Source organism: Grus americana, chromosome 12, assembly GCF_028858705.1.
Source record: "Grus americana isolate bGruAme1 chromosome 12, bGruAme1.mat, whole genome shotgun sequence".
NCBI lineage: Eukaryota > Metazoa > Chordata > Aves > Gruiformes > Gruidae > Grus > Grus americana.
Genome location: NC_072863.1, coordinates 20,922,970 through 20,939,704, shown reverse-complemented (window position 1 = coordinate 20,939,704; position 16,735 = coordinate 20,922,970). Strand labels below are relative to the sequence as shown.

Here is a 16,735-nt window from a genome sequence, read left to right as displayed (position 1 = left end):
AACCTATTTTTATTTTCTTAAAAATAAATAGCAGCAGTAGAAGCAAATGGGGATGCATTAGCTATGAGTTTGTAGAAGCATAAATGCATATGGCATCAAATAACTAAGAACGTAAAAAAGAGAAAATAAGTACTACTCACTATAACCTAAAGGAAGATGTTTTAGGAGGTAAATAAAAGAATTTGCCAAAACAAAAATGTACAATATAGTAAAAAGGAGACTCAAATTTTCAGTTATCTACAATTTACTGCTTACAGTGAGAAACACTAACAAAAAGAGCTTAGATACAGTCATTAAAGTCTGTTTTCAAGGGTTTTAAAATGCATGTGTAACAGTGACTACCACTTAGAGGGCTAACACTTCCTAAATCCCCCCCGCCAGCTGCACCGACACTGTAGGTGGTCTAACAGACTGTTTCAGAGAATGGCCTAACCACAATTAATTATATTATAGTGGTCTACAGATAGTCTAGAATGGAAAACATACCATTTTCCTTGGAAATTAATAGATTTACAACCTGGAAAACCTCCCTCCCCACACCCAGACACTGTATAATGACCTAAACACAGGAGTAACTCAGAAATTTAACCAGTTAACTAACTATGGGCCACACACCTACGTGTTACTGTTTACTAGCTATTTACCTGGTAAGAAGCAAAGATAATTGCACAACAGCTTAACAACGAATTAGTCTTTAGCAGACCACATACACAAAGAATATCAATTAGACAAGGCACAAAACCTTAGCCTAACCTTAAATACAAACTGACTGGGGGGGGGGGGGGGAAGAAAAAAAAAAAAGAGAATAAAATAACTCAACTAGTTACTCTTTCCCCTGAAGTTTACTCCTACCTGACTGTAAAAGTTACAGTTTTTATTTTTAATTCAGTTAGTAAATTTTTCAGTTCCCTAGGTATCACATAGGATAGTGAACCACTACTATGTCAATTAGTGGCAATAAACCACTTCTACACATGCCACAGCCATTACAAATAGATTTAGGCAGGCCTTAGTGAAAACAAACCATTGTGATCTTAAAAGTTCATTGAGCACCAAGTTGGAAAAAGGTCTGACATCACTACTTCATATTATCTCAGAGTACAGAATATCAGCATTCTCACTAAGCTGTGTCAATGGTGTAAACGATTGTCTACAAAAACATTGTTGATCTCTGCTAGTACTGGCAACACTAAAACCAGATTACAAAATCTTAGCTTGTCCTCACTTAAACAGTAAAAAAGTGCAACTTTTCCCCTATCTCTACCGTTATCTCTATTAATGGTCCCTACAAGCAGAGTCAAACAAGGAACAACCAAAAAGGCTTGGCAAACGAGAGCGTGGATTAATTTGACTCTTACGAAGTCTTACCTAGGTACACAAAACCCAGATCTTGAAGTACAGCGTCACCTCACAGATTTGTTATCACAAACTGAGGTCATGCTAGGGATTACCAGCACCCACTCAGATGGTCATTTGAATCTTGGCTTCCAGAGTTTCCTGCAGTAAAACTGCTATCCACTCAAATTGTGTGAAAAAAATATTTTTGTTTGTTCTGATTTAAAATTTTTGTCTTTTAACTGAAGATCTTTTTCTCATACTGTCAAATACATTGAATGGAAACTCATTATCAAGCTCATTATATCATCCGTTGTATGAACTACCTGTTTTATTGTGTTACCGGCTATTCACCTCCCTTCAAAGTGAAAACTACTGCTCTAAAGTGAAAACACAGCACTCTTCTTCCAAGATCAAATACCCCATGTTCTTAAATAGATGTAAAGGGTTTTTTATATCATATAATTCCAAGTGATGCACATCAACTTACTTTGGGCAACATTGGTGTATCTCTCTTCTTTTTCTTTTCTGAATTAGGATCATCGAGCAAATCTGGCTCAAAAGTGTACAGCTCCGTAAGTTCATTCATAGTAAAATGACGTTCTACTTGCTGTTGGTCGACAACCCGGAAAGACAATGACTGCTTTGTTACCTGACGATCATAGATCTTATCTTCCATCGTTCCCTAAAAAACAAAGACACTCACTTTCATATGAATACGGGAACTTTGTGTAATATAGGGAAAAAAAAAAATTGATAGAGAATTACAACGTAACAGTCCTCTATTTTCCTTGTTTCTCTGACCCCGTATCTACAAAAATAACTGAAAACACTTTGTTTGCTGAGAAAAAAAAACAACCTCCTGGAAGTGAACACAAAGTAATATGAGTTGTATACGTGACAGATGCCATCTAGGTATTGACTGGAGTAAGAAACGTATTTTTTCAGTAGTGTTTTGAAGAGATCCATTTTTGCTTCAATTCCCCAAGTAGGATTATGACAAAAAAACCTGGCAATTTCCATGGCATGTCCCTTATTTTGCTGCTCTGAGCAGCCTGTAAAAAGGAAAACAGATACCGTATCAGTGGGGTGGGGAGGAGAGGGAAAGGGAAGCAGTCAAGTCTAATTCGTGACAGCTGTGTGTGAAAAAAAATGAGATCCTTGATGAAAAAAAGGAAAATTACTTTTTAAAAAAAAAAAAATGATGATGACTATGAAAAGTATGAGAACAGCACAGCCTGTTCTGAACATCGTAATTTAAAAAGGGTATCAACAGTTCAAAAACGCACATAGAAAACTACAAAAATAGACTGAAGCCCGAAGAAAAAAACCCACATCTGACAGCAACGTGTTACAGAAAGTAATCTATTGGCAAGTCAGCCAGTAAATAGCGACTTGATCAAGAGTTACTGCAAAAAGGTCTTCAGTCTACTCTCTAACACCTGAAGACCTAGAAGATGAAGCAACAAACTTCCTATCAGAATTGATAGCATTATACTTTAAAAAAAGCATAGATCAGTGGCCATCAGAATTATTACACCTCTTTAATATTTGTAGGTTGTGATACAAGTTTTCAAATCATGACTGGATGCTCTTTTCTTAAAAAAAAAAAAAAAAAAAAAAAAAAAATCTTTAGCTCCCTGTGTTTTCATTCCAGTTGGGCCGTCAAGGGCGCACAGACCAGGGGTCCGTAGAAGACAGCTACGCTGGGCAGGCCTGTTGCCTAATGAACACCATCCTCTGTGCAGGCTACTCAATTCAGAATTTTTAGTGGTGTGCAAATTAAAAAAAGGTGAGAACGCAATTCTGAATCTGGATGTGTGAATCTCTGCTAGAATTCCAGAATCTGTGTTACACAAAGTGTCAGACAAGGTGGGCTGCACAGGAAATCAGTTCACTTGTCATTTGTTTTACCAATCTTTCCTTCGAGAGCTTTTTCAGTGGCCAAATCAGATTAGGGCTGGAAGATGACAACCACTACACACTTCAACACAAGTCCAAATAGTTACAGTTTACAAATTTGATTGCAGGATCAAAATATCACCATAGTATCAGACGAAAACCCACCTGAGCCAAAAACCTGTACACAAACACAGGTTTGTTCTGCCCAAAGCGGTAAACCCTGAAAATACTCTGGATGTCATATGATGGGTTCCAAGAAGCATCAAAAATGATTACTCTGTTAGCAGCCACGAGATTAATTCCGAGGGAGCCTGCTTTAGTGGATATAATAAACAAGCGGCCTCTGAAACAGAGAAAAGTTGCAAAATTTTAGTATTTTGGAAAACAACTACTGTTCCCATGTTGCTGTGTTACTATGAGTTGTTCATACACTGAAATAACTCAAAAACTTAATTAAAATACTGTATTAAGCGTAAAACAGATGCAGATTTTATAAGGACACCACTTTTAGCAAAACATACGCTCCCAGAAATACCGATCAGGGCCTTTTGCAAACCAGCTGTTAACAAAAACTGGTGGGTAAGAAAAAATTTTGGGGTTTGCATTTTCAAACTCTAATAAAATTAGTTATATCAAATTAAACCATAATTTTAAACAGGCATATCCCATGCTATTGAAACTGTTTCCTGGCTAGCAAACGTTCAGGATAACTCTAGAATGACAGTGTCTCTTTCATGTATCTGCTTTGTTGGTTTTTTTTTTTTTTTAATACCATCTCACTCAGGTTCAAGGTAAAATGAGCTCTTGACAGATACCTGACAGAATGAACTACTTAAGAATATTAACACTGAATTAGTTAGATCTCACCTCACATTAGTTTCATCATTAAATTCTTCAGCCCATTTCTTTCTTGACTGAGCTGTAGTTGAGCCATCTAAGCGATAGTAATCAATGTTTCTGAACCATTTGCCTTCACCTATAAATGTAATAGTCAAATTATTAAAATGCTGATTGCGTAAGTAACCAGACTGGTAATACTGGATATACACAACTCTCTAAATAGTAAAGGAACAAACATGGAGCATAAAATATACTGTTCTCTGACATTTTAAAACAATGGGAGACGACTATTCAACAGGCATGCCTTGAAAATTATACTCTGAAGCTTGCATAACAAAATATGAAATATGTAACATGATAGAAAATAACAGCAATTGCATTTGTAATGACAATGATCATCTACAAATCTCCAGTAGCTCCTACAAGCCCTAAACTAATTTTGTCTAAAATGATTCAAAAATAGAATAAACGTTGTCGATATCTTTTTACTTTACAAAAAGTATCCAGCATCTAGCACTAACCATTTCTTAAGATTTTGTGACTTGGTTGGGTTTTTTTGGGTTTTTTTTTTTTACAAAAAGATCGACTGATTAAATTAAATTCCTCTGAGCAGTTTTATACAGATTGGAATTTAGAGATACAAATTTATAATCAAGGTTAAGTTTTAACTGAAGTATTTGAAAAAAACCTGAGCTTTTTTTGAGGTAGTTTCTCTTATTTTCCACTGTTTCTAGTTGTACATACACGTTTGTAAAGCCAGGCCTTAACTTGGAGCCAAAGTTAATTTTAAAAAGTATCTATGTCTAATCTTTAGGCATTATAGTACTAATTATAATTTTCTAATTGATCTGTGTGGTTTCATGTTACACAATTAGTGCAAGTCAGTCTCTCCCATACAAATAGCATCCGGGAGTAAATGCTCAAGAGGAGCTTTCAAAAGACAAAGTCTAATCATTTTGGAACTGAAATTCAGAAAAAATCTTTTTGTTTAATTAACCTGTGAGTTATGGCTACATCTGGCCAGATGGGGGATTGAAAAAAATATAATTACAGCTGTCAGAAGATTTTCTTCTCTCCCCAGTTCACAGGTAATCTTTCATTTTCTTTGGCCAACGAGGTACACGTACACAAAATGAATCCCACTGTGCCATCAATTATACAGAAACAGCATTTTTAGGAGACAGGACTACTCAGTACAATCAATTATGAGAAACAGATTGTTGAGTTGTGTCAGGAAGGTCTCGGTATGGTGAATCTTGCTATAATACACAGTCTAATTGCTTCCCAAAAAACCTACCACAAACGAAAAAAACCCCACCCCGTAAAACATTATCTCAGACTAAAGGCACAAACTCCATAAAATACAGACAGCTCGTAACATCTGAAGATGACAAATGTTCAGAAGCTAAGGAAGCAACAGCCAGAAACAATAAATCTGAGAGAGAGATACTGGAGATCTTCATCCAACCGTGGTGTTGGTATCACTAAGCCACATTTCTCTTATGCAACTGTTCAACGTGTTTGCACTTAGAAATAAGATATTTGAAAGGAACGGCAGATTCAAAGGAATTCTTCAATCAACACGTACTGGGAATGAAACATCGCATAAAGATGAACTACATCAGCAGCAGCTCTGGGAGGATCTCACAGACTAAACAGAAGAAACATCCAACGCAGAGGACATGTCTGGCTAGTGAGAAATTCCTTGGCATTTGAGCATCACTAGGATAATAATTAAATCAATACTCTGCTCCCTTATGAAATCCATAAAACAATCTACTGCAGTACACATAAAGCCTGAATTCACATTTTGCTTGTTCTACACACTGTTTTTAAGTAGTCTAATTTTCTTTTATTATCTCTCTCCCAGAAGGAAGGATCGGAATTTGCCACGCATCAGCATATAACATCGCTTTTGTACAGAATTTAACAAAATGCCCTCTCTCCTCTCTCAGATGAGGAATATTTAATCTGCTTAGCCTATATTAAGCACGGATGATACAGAATGAAATCAGAAGCAAGAGTCCATAACGGGATAGCAGAGACCACCTGCAGAGGAGACCAATAAAATCCTGCCCGCTTCAGGAACAGTACAGAGCATACAATGCTTCTAATGAAAACAATTACTTCAAATGCAATCCCTTTGGAATTAATAGCGACTTGTAAAAGAGTTATTAGCTTTGCAATTTTTCAAGGTGACACTCACCTTTATAAATAGGAGGCTTCTCTTTGTCAGTTTTCTCTCTGTTTGCCAGCTCCAGAAAATCTTCTATCAAATCCAGAGATATTAGGGACTGGCTAAACACTAGACTGAAAACAGAAACAGGGAAACACAAAATTCACCTCTGAGGTTATTTTAATTATTGTATTGCTTTATTTTTCTCCTCTCCTCACTCTGATCGCACCTTTGAAACAAACACCTTTTCTAGACACAGAGAAAGACTCTGGTGGAGTACATGCACGTGTGAGAAAGCTCACTGATAAAAATGAATGCGGTGTGCACGTTTCCTTCAGAAAACTGAGCCACAGCATTATGAAGACTGAATGAAGAACACTGTCGGCCTAACGTATTTATAAAGTCATTAAAAATATTTCTAGAACTAACTTACACTTTGTCTCCAAGCTCCTCTGCCATTCGAAGAATTTCAAAGAGAAGCACCATTTTCCCAGAATGTTCCAACACTTCAGCATCTGCATCGGTGACAAAATCTTTGTACCAATCTGGTGCTGGGCTACCAGGATTGGAAGAGGATGTAGCTTTGCCTATAGAAAACAAAGTTAAAAATAAAAAAAAAAAAGGATAAAGGCACGGTCTCCATTTAAATGCTTTGAAACATCTGAACTGCAGAATTTTTTCCTCGTTATTACGCTTAACTGGTATGAAAAGAGCTAAAAAGGCAAAGAAAAAAATAGCGTTTGTACTCTTAGCGATTATCAGATTAGTAGTTATCAATAGCACAAGTCATCAATAAAGTCACAACATACACATACATGGGAACACTCCTATTTTTACCATGTTACTATCTTTTAAGTTAATTTTGTTAATTTGACTTAACACCTTAAAAAACATAGAGGTACTAGGACAAATTACAAAATTCAGTTTGTCATTGTAAAGATACACCAAAATAACTATGCACCTAGCAAAATGAGTCTGTTGGGGTCTGCATCACCCACTCCAAAATGTCAGATGCAGACCATGCCGGTCTTTAACGACACTCCTGTTGTATTTATTCTGAATTCAACCAAGAGAAAGCGTGTATTCAGCGTTATAATCAGAACCAGAGAGGCAGACAAGAACCATGAATTATCTTGATTTACATTGCTCAATTTCTTTTGTATTTCTATGATCTTCAATTTAACCTCCTTTGCATTAGAGTGAGAAAATTTGATTAATTAGATTTATAACACTAACTTTTTTCACTTAAAGCTTTGATCTAATGAAATATTTACTTACACACAGGAGAAACATTCTCTCTCATGAACATTTCAAAACATTTACACTTTCAGACTACGCGCTGCAAATCAATTGTGAGACACCAGTAAAACTCAGGTGCAAGATCCAACTGATCTTGACAGAACTCACATTTGAGTCTTCCTTCATACAAGCTTTTAAATAATGCATTTTCCAAAACCAGACTGAAGAATGAACAAGTTAACCAAATAAAAGACTAGATGTGCTCTGGGAAAACCCTCTACACACCACCTATCTATTTCTGTCTTCACACCCAAACTTTGCAAAGGGCCTCCAAGAGCTGCAATGAGATAGAAAGACAGAAACTCATCCTGCCTGTAATCTAAATAATTACTTCAATACATTTAATCTCTATGTGTATGTATTTTACACACTCACACTCTTCCCCTTACACATTTACAATATGTTTGTCATTGGGATGGGGACCAGAAAAATTCACACCTTAACTGTCCCCCAAACCCAATTTATTTAGGGAAAGTGACCAGACACACAATAAATGAAACAATCAGAAAACTAGCTCTATGATAGTAGACACAAGACAAAAGTGAGATTATTAAAGGAAAGTCCAAAAATCAAATGTGCAGATGTAAGTAGTTTGAATAACAATCTTTAAAAAGGTCTCCTATTCCTGCTGCATTGTATCTGCTTGCTCGACATCCATTTCAAATTGCAGGTGCAATAATGAACAACATGCATATTTCTTAATCTTTCACCAATATGTTTAAAAAGAGATGACAAGCAGCATAGTTCCTCTGTTAACTCGGTATTGTTTTGTACTTATGAATTAAAAAAAAATTAATTGTGCAACTTCCCTGCCACAAGAGCCCTAAGTTCTAAATTGATGGCCTTTGTTTTTCCAGGATGAGTGTATTATTAGAAGTAGCGGGAGCTGTCAGTATAGAAGCAGTTCATGGAATTAAGGAATCTGCTGGTTTTTAACAAAGCAGAATTCCCGACAGCCCTCTCAAATCTCCTTTTGCAAAATGAAGCTGCCTTGTATTTTATTTACTTGTCTATTATACTCACCTTCATCTGATTTTGTAACAGATGGAGGGTTGTTTACAAGTTCTTCTGCATTTCCTTCTCCACCTCCACGAGATCTTGAATTCCAAACTTTAATGACTTCAACATCATTATCGCTGCCACTTCCGCTTGAGCTACACTCTTTCTTCACCTTTTTCCCCTTGGATTTTTTTTTCCTAGAAAGGTAACATTATACAGCCCATTATTTTTTAAAAATTCTACTGCTAGAGAACATATCCTAACAGATATATAAAATAAAAAAACCAAACATTCACTTTTACAGAAATCACTTAAGTTCTATTAGGGAAATAAATCCAACAAACAACAACAAATAAAAGCTCAATTACTTTGCATAATCATCAGAACTTAAGCTCATTGAAGTTTCATCGGAATCTGAAGCTATGAACTCATCCAGACTGTCTTCATCAAAATAGCCCTCAAAAGAGAAAAAACAGAAATTTTATTAAGTATGCTCATCCAGACGCTTTTATTAAACCTTTAGCCATCTGCTTATTCTTCAGTTAAACAACGGTAAGTTCTACAAAGGGTTGGCCTTGCAAAATGTTTTAAGAATGACAACATAGCCAGAAACAAAAATATGACAAAACCAGCAGCAAAATTACCCCACAGCAACAAAGATTTCCATTAATTTGATGAAACTTTACCTAGCATTTGGCAAAGCTTATTTGGAAAGTTCTCAATAGAGAGTATTTTGATATATCTAATTTACCTTATTTTCTTTGCTAATATAGTCCAGCTGCAAACACCAAGGGTGAGTCCAGATTCTGCTCAACATCTGGAAATCCTGGAATAGTTTAGCTCCAGCTTTGCCTCTTCCACCTTCATTGCCACTACCTACACCTGACAATAAAATTCAGGTTTTAGAATGAAACCTTAAAGGAAGCTTGCCACATACCGTTCCCCCTTTGAACAGTCCGTTAGTGCAGTACTGAGTGTTCTTTCCAGATGCACATCATATTGTAACATCTCTTGTAAAAGAGGTCAAATTACTGAGTCACAGGCATTTTTTTCCTAGTTAAAGTTGTCAAAATTAGATTTTCCCCTTTTTCTTGATAATGAGAACCATGATTACATTTTCACATAAAAGCACATTTCTCTCCAGTATAGGAATGAATCCAAATCCTCTTAAAAGGACAGTGATGTCTGTTTAGGTTTTGTAAAAGCAGCCCAAGGTAGAACACATAAAATAAAATTTGCATTTAGGTTTCAATGAATTTTGCTTACTATTTTCAGCTACCTTTATTTAATGACTTGTTATGCTGCAGTATTCTGTTACAATGAAGAATCTTTAAAAATCCCAGCCTATTTTTTTCATTGTCCAAGCACAAATTAGTGCAAAGTAGTACAATGTTCAGAGCGTTAAATTTCTTTTTTGTAGTCTCAATTTCTCATTAAGCAGTCCATTAACTTTACGTTCATGACACAGATTTTTTTCATATTATGTGCATAATTTAAGGCATGTATACCTGTGAGAAAATAGTATTTACTGCATCACAATCATCAAATGACTATGGCAAAACAAGCACAAATTCGGTGCATTTGCTCAATGCACAAGACTATCCCAGTAAATGTCTATAAATATTTTAACAAAGCAAGTTCCTGCTATGTTTTAATCATACAACAGCTTTGAGTATCTTCCCATTTGTGCTCCTCTATGACTTTGGGAAATGGAATTTTAAGGACGACAGAAATTCTTAGATTCGACTTCCCTAAAGCTGAGCTAACTTAAGAGAAACTCACTGTTAACAAGTTTCAAGTTAACAAGTCCTATAGACTTTTTAATTTTCTATATTACAGAAGTGAAAGAAAACATGTATCATATTCATTAATGAAGGAAAAACTTGGTAAAACTTGGTAAACTTGGTAAAATTGCATCTAAAAATGTGTATTTTTAGTTTATGCCTGTTACAGTACACAGGAAAATGTAATTTTAAAAAGTCGCAGATGAGAAGCAGCAATTCCCTTCTACATTTATGTTCAGTAGCAAGACTCCCTTTTTTATTTAATGAAAATCACGCCGTCTTCTTTTGAAACACAGAAGTAATGCAAAGAATTAACATGGGCATGAGCAACCAGCACAGAGATTTGCTCTGAAGACTTGAGCCATGGTTAGCTTAGACAGCTTTTTCCCCCTCTAAAAGAGATCGTTGGTCTTTCCTTCCTCTTGTTTCCCCTCGTCTTTCTCATATTGTCTCTGGCACTGACGGAGCTGACCAAACTGGCAGGACGCTAACCCAAGATGAAGACAGAGAAAGCAGATAATGCTTTCTACTAGTTTCAGGAGTTTAAGCAGCCCACAAAGGGTTGGTAAGCCATGAAAAAATACAACCCCTTTTGACAAATGCAAACTTAGTTAAACTCAATTTTGTTGAGCCCTTAAAGTTTAATTAACCTAGCCAGGTTAATTGAGCTACCTGTTAGAGTATTTCCTCATAGTTAGTTACAAATACTAAATCATTAAGAGAACACAGTGAATTTCATACTGCTATTAATCATAGCTTAATTTGAGATACAATTAATCTTTCTTGTAATTGAACGTGGGAGAATAAGCAGAACAGAAAAATATAGGAAAAAAAAAATCATCGGCAACAGGCAGGCCTTTTAAGACAGGTGGCTTAGCAAGTGCAAAAAAAAAAAAAAAAGAATAAACTGGCACAACAGACTGTAGTACCTTGTGTAGTCACTGCAAAAAGTGAACACACACTTCAAGCTTTAGACAAAATCCTATCAGCAGTGCCTTAAACATTCTTGACTCTGGAATTCAACCCCGATCATTAAGTCAGTCATTATAAACGGTATTTAAAAAGAAACAGAATTGCTCCAGAACCCAAAAACTGCTGCTGAGTAATCTGGTTACATGAAGCATGGCGGTACAGAAAACCTCACTATGCGATGACCATTCTAATCGTCTATGTGGTACATATGTGAATATCATTTAGAAGTGTTGATATTCCAATACATTGCTATACTAAAATTACAAGCTGCAGTGGCTTCTGTCTCATGTAAGTGAACAGCACAGCAGCCTGCAGTAACATATTTTGGGTTATTTTTCCTTATCCACCTTCTCCATTGAACAAATTTACATTTTATTGAGAAGATGCAAGTCCCCAGGACAGACCAGTCAAGACCCCACTGAAAGCTGATGAAAAGCACAGTCATTGCGAAAACCAGACTTGTGGGTTTTGAGAACAAAAGAAGAGATAGTTCCACAAGAGCCAATATTTGACAAGTAACAGCTTCAGCTAGCATATCGACAAAAGGAAACTTCAAGGCTTGACAGCACGCTTACACCAGTACATCTCAATTTTGCATTCTCTCCCTCCGGTCTTACAGTCAATATCTTGTTTCTTGGAAGAGTAAGACATTAAATCAATTACATTTTATGTTTAGAAAAGGAAGAAAAGAGATGAACCAAAATGTGAAGGTGGACTACTGTTAAGAGAGGCAAATATTCCTTAAAAAACTATTTATATGTGCAACCAAATGTTTTGCTATAATTCAAGTTTCAGAGCTAAGGTAAATCTTACAGGAAGCAGAAAAATACACCTGTAGAGCCAAACATACACATAAAAAACCCCAACCTACCAACTATGGCAAAAAGCCCCTTATTAAATGACCATCAATCTTCTTACCTGAGAGAATTGTGGGCACATACCTGTCAAATGATCCAAGTAGTATTGGTAGAGTTTGCACTGAATAGGTGTCATTCGAACTTCTAGAACATACTCGTATTTTGGTGGGAGGAACTTTGTTAATGCCGTGTAATCTTTCCTCTGTAATTTTACAAACAGTACTTTAGTCATATAAACATGAAAACGACTACTGAGAGCTTAAGAACTTCTGGCATCTTAAACGACACAGCACCATGCGTAAATTACAATGATTCAGATGCTTTACAACCACAAAGGGAAAAAAATAGCCCACTAAATACAATCCAATTATAGGCACTCTCTGCTGAAGCCCATCTTACCTAGTAAAGGCGGTTGTCTAGTCAGAAGTATCTGACCTGTTAACCCCACGTCCCAGTTCCAAGTCCTTGCAAAGCTGACTGCAACTTCAGTAGCTGCTCTGGTAACTACTTCTGTGGGTTTTTTTAAAACACTAAAACCTTTTTTTGTGAAAGCGTCGGCAAGTCAAGCAGCTAATATCAATGTTTGTCTCGCAGATGAACTCACTCCCACTCAGGTTAACTGCTTGCTGTTTTACAGTACATACTTGCTGAACACTTGCTTGGGGGCAATGCAAAATGCATTTTTTTGGACTCTTACGCTCATCTACTTCTCTCCACCTACCCCTTCATCCAAACGGTGAACGGTGTATTGATCCTGACTGAGCAACCGTTGCACGTTTAGGAGTTGAGCGAGCTTCATCAGAGCTAACCCGCCTGCGCTGTGCGGCACAACCTCAGCCAGCTCAGCGCAACAGGGGAGCCTGCAGGCAGCTCCCACTCGGTACCAGCGATTACGCCGCCTGCATGGCCTTGCTCTTATCTGGAAGTGCAGCAAGAAGCTCTCATGAGAGCATCCTTTAGGAACAGAGTTGTCTTCTTCTAAGGAAACTAGATAGTAGCTCGAATGACCAAAAGAGAGAGCTGCTCTCTGTGAACAGGATCTGCTCTGGGCAGTGCACTGTAAGAAAATCCAGCTGGTCTCCATCCGCTGCTGCACAAACGTGGGGTGCCCAGCATCTAAAGACACGCAAGATTTACTTGCTATTTGTGTTCCTCTTCTCGTTCTGTCTTTTGGTTTGTGTTCCTGTACTGCTCTACAGGATGTGTAGAATTATGTATGCTACCCTCTCGCTACCATTCATATGTCCAAGATCATAACTTTATGATAGGAGGTCCTTTACCAGCCTTACTGCCATAAACTTTATTTCTTTCAAGAGAGAAATATCTGCTTGTGGGACTATCCCACTATGACCATTTCACCCAGCTCACGCCTGCTTGGACTATTTAATCAACTAGCAACAACTGCACAGCCAGGAAGGGGCACTTGGTGCCTACGGAGTGTTACACCTTCGATCAGGCTGTCGGCGCCTGCGTTTATAAAGCAGAAGAGCAGTAACACCATGCCGATAGCACACGAGGTGCAATACCATAGCAGGTTAAGTGAAGAACAAGGAATCCAGCCCTCATTCCAGAAATTGAGGCAGTTTAGTTTTGTTTTTTCATCTAAGGTCCTTTAGGTAACAAGTTTTTCACCCTTTTGGACCTGATTAATCTTCCTTCCCTCCCCCATTGTTCTGATTCTCACAAATCAGACAAAATAGGAATTCAGAACCAAGTGACAAACTACAGATCACCAATTTTCTGTGCAGTTTTTAAGGCAGTTGAGTTTTTAAATGTGTATTTGGAATTAAAAGAGAACATTTCAAAGCAACTGATGTCCTACTCCACTATATAATCTTCTGGTCTCCTAGCAGGAAAACAGCTGTGTTCTCTAATAGACAGATATATATATATATATATGCTGCTTAGAATATACTGACATTTGCATAAGAGCTATGAAATTTTTGTAAGTTTTTCCAGTCACAATAAATAACGCTGAGATCTAGTAATCAGTGAAAATATTTAAGTCAACTGGAGCTCTCAAATAGCAAGTTTACAGGCCTTTTTGAGTGCTTTTATCAGAACGAGATGAAATAACTCCCACCCCTCCCTGCAGCTAATTCAAGGAATTAGTTATAATAAAACTGTTCTTACCTGAACACATCCAGCTAACATCTCATAGAGAATATGTGCACGCTTCTTCATTATTCTGACATCTGCCAGAGTAGAGTCTGCACACTGACCATTCTGAATTGGATTTATAAATCGATTTCGGAATTCCTTAATCGAACCAAGCAAATTCTCCTTAATAAAGTTAACCATGCAGTGATCTAGGACAAAAAGATCAAACTTGAGTTGTTCAAAATGAAAGTACAGTACTGGGATTAATTCTAACAGAAAATAAACATGTCATATCTAAAACTAAGAACTTTCTGCTGAGCAAAAAATCCCAAACCTCAACATTTTCCAGAAAGGGCATCTTAAACTGACACATACTCTAGGTACAGAGGTAACTTCTAAATTTAATGTCAGATTTAAAACTACCTCATCATGTTTGTTACACAAAGTTTGAAAGCTGCTGTACATAATCATATAACAAAATCATATTTGCAAAGATTTTAAAATAGATTCAAAAGCATATTAATCAATAGGAAAAAACATTACAGCATATTAACAAACAGGAGCAAATGTTACAAGCTAGTTTAGAATGATATTCCCAAGACAGTAACATAAATCACTGTTTAGCAAGTTCACTAAGAACACTGCTCTACAATTGTTTAAAACAACTTTAATTGATGCTGCCGCAAGACCTGGTCCACCCATTTCCCCTCTGAACATTCTCTCCCTTCCCTGTTTGACATGCTGAGACTCATCTGATCCTTTGGTTAGCCAGATCAAGGCACTTAAAAACCCTCCGAAAGCTGTTCACTTTGTGCACATTGTGCGCTTTCTGATACTCCTCGTACAGGCTCCCTGAGGAATCAGATGTAAGGCCACGCCAAGGGAAAGGATGGATGGAGGAGAGGCCAGATTCCCAACAATATCATTTTAATTTGGCTTAAACCACCATGGAGCCACATCTTGAGACAACGATTTACAACGCAAAACCAGAATGTTAGGGTTTTTTAGATACAGAAACTCAGCAAGCAGCTTCACCGTATCAAATTCTTTTAATCAAACTAAATCTATCTATATATTGCTGAAAGGCAAAAGTATATTCAAGGAAATAAACACTTCTTAAACAAGAGAACTACTCACATTCTATAAGGTTATTTTGCAGTGGTGTTCCTGTAAGAATTATTCTCCTCCTGGATCGAATAGAATTCATTGCCTTAGAAACAGCAGATGCTTCATTTTTTAGTATGTGCCCTTCATCACAAACAACAAAGTCAGGGCCTAGAAAGAAATAACATTAGATGTCTTCCATCTTTTATAACCACAGAGAAACTGGCAGCCTAAAGAATCCAAAAATTGTTCTACTAATTTTATTAAGGTTGATTGTTTGGGTTTTTTAAACTGGTTTTGTGTGTGTGGTGGGTTTTTTAGCACTGTTAAGGTTCTCACTCAGCCTTTGCACAAGCCTTCGCAGTAGCCATTCTGGTAAACTACAGGCTGCTGCTTGTAAAGCCTTCATGGGAAGGATTAAATACAGCTTTGCAATATATTCCCATAAAAATTATCTATCCACGCAGCTCATGCGTGCATGTCTGCATTTCCATTCACCCCTGTCATAACTTCATAAAACTGCTCCTTAAATCCAGCTTAGGGCTGCCATCTACTGGTGCTTGGTCAATTGTACAGAAAATATCAAAAAAATCAGACAACCAGTAATTTTTCATTAAGGTAACGGGTCAGTATCAATAGGGCAATCAAAAGTCTTATCTAAGATAAGACACAATCAAATCTGATTTGAATTACAGACAAGTGAATTGCCACCTCGTAGCAGAAAGTCACCACAGAAATGTCCTCAGCTTTCTTCCAGAAGATAAGCCCAAGGATTCTATTGCTATTTTAGGTGAGTTGCACGAGGAATGTGAAAACCACACCACAATACATTCCCGTGGTAGGCAAAGCAACACTCTAATAGAATTATTAAGTGTTACAATTAGGTGTTTAAGATTAATAATACCAAACTTGGCAGAATAGACTTAGACACCCTAATGGTTTTCAGATCTGGGGCAATTTCTGGAAGCTCTTTCCTTGAAAGGAGAAGTAAAAGATATTCTAGGATCCAACTAGTAACTTAGACTGAATGTTTTACCAAATCCAAACCTGACCTCAATTCTAGTCCTACCAACCATGAACCCAGCTGAAGTCAAGTTTATGCACCTTTGAAAAGCGCTATACTAAGCCATCAGCCGGGTTCATCTACCCAGTTCTAAAAAGGCTGCTATTTGAGGTGGCAAAGGAGTATTTATCAGCACAACAATCTTATCTTTTATAACTTACCAGGAAGTTTTCCTCAGACTAACTTTAAACTACCTTGTAAAGAAGAAAATTAACTCTAGGACAGTGATCAACAACAGAGAATCAATGACACCTCTGATCACTTGTATGATTTAATGCCAGTGCCAGTCATCTTAATCGTGCCA

The 16,735-nt window shown here is 37.0% G+C and overlaps 1 protein-coding gene across 11 annotated transcripts in view; it reads right to left on the bottom strand.

Annotated features, from left to right (window-relative positions):
- Window positions 1-16,735, bottom strand: part of ATRX (ATRX chromatin remodeler) — an 84,200-nt gene that overhangs the window by 12,542 nt on the left and 54,923 nt on the right. For all 11 annotated transcript variants that reach the window (XM_054839980.1, XM_054839991.1, XM_054839981.1 and 8 more), the window contains 11 exons: window positions 15,402-15,539; window positions 14,298-14,473; window positions 12,249-12,366; window positions 9,303-9,433; window positions 8,920-9,008; window positions 8,576-8,748; window positions 6,687-6,840; window positions 6,284-6,387; window positions 4,105-4,213; window positions 3,403-3,580; window positions 1,826-2,020 (listed from right to left, as the gene is read on the bottom strand). In XM_054839980.1, coding sequence (XP_054695955.1) covers window positions 1,826-2,020; window positions 3,403-3,580; window positions 4,105-4,213; window positions 6,284-6,387; window positions 6,687-6,840; window positions 8,576-8,748; window positions 8,920-9,008; window positions 9,303-9,433; window positions 12,249-12,366; window positions 14,298-14,473; window positions 15,402-15,539 — 1,565 coding nt within the window. The remainder of the gene's footprint in view (window positions 1-1,825; window positions 2,021-3,402; window positions 3,581-4,104; window positions 4,214-6,283; window positions 6,388-6,686; window positions 6,841-8,575; window positions 8,749-8,919; window positions 9,009-9,302; window positions 9,434-12,248; window positions 12,367-14,297; window positions 14,474-15,401; window positions 15,540-16,735) is intronic.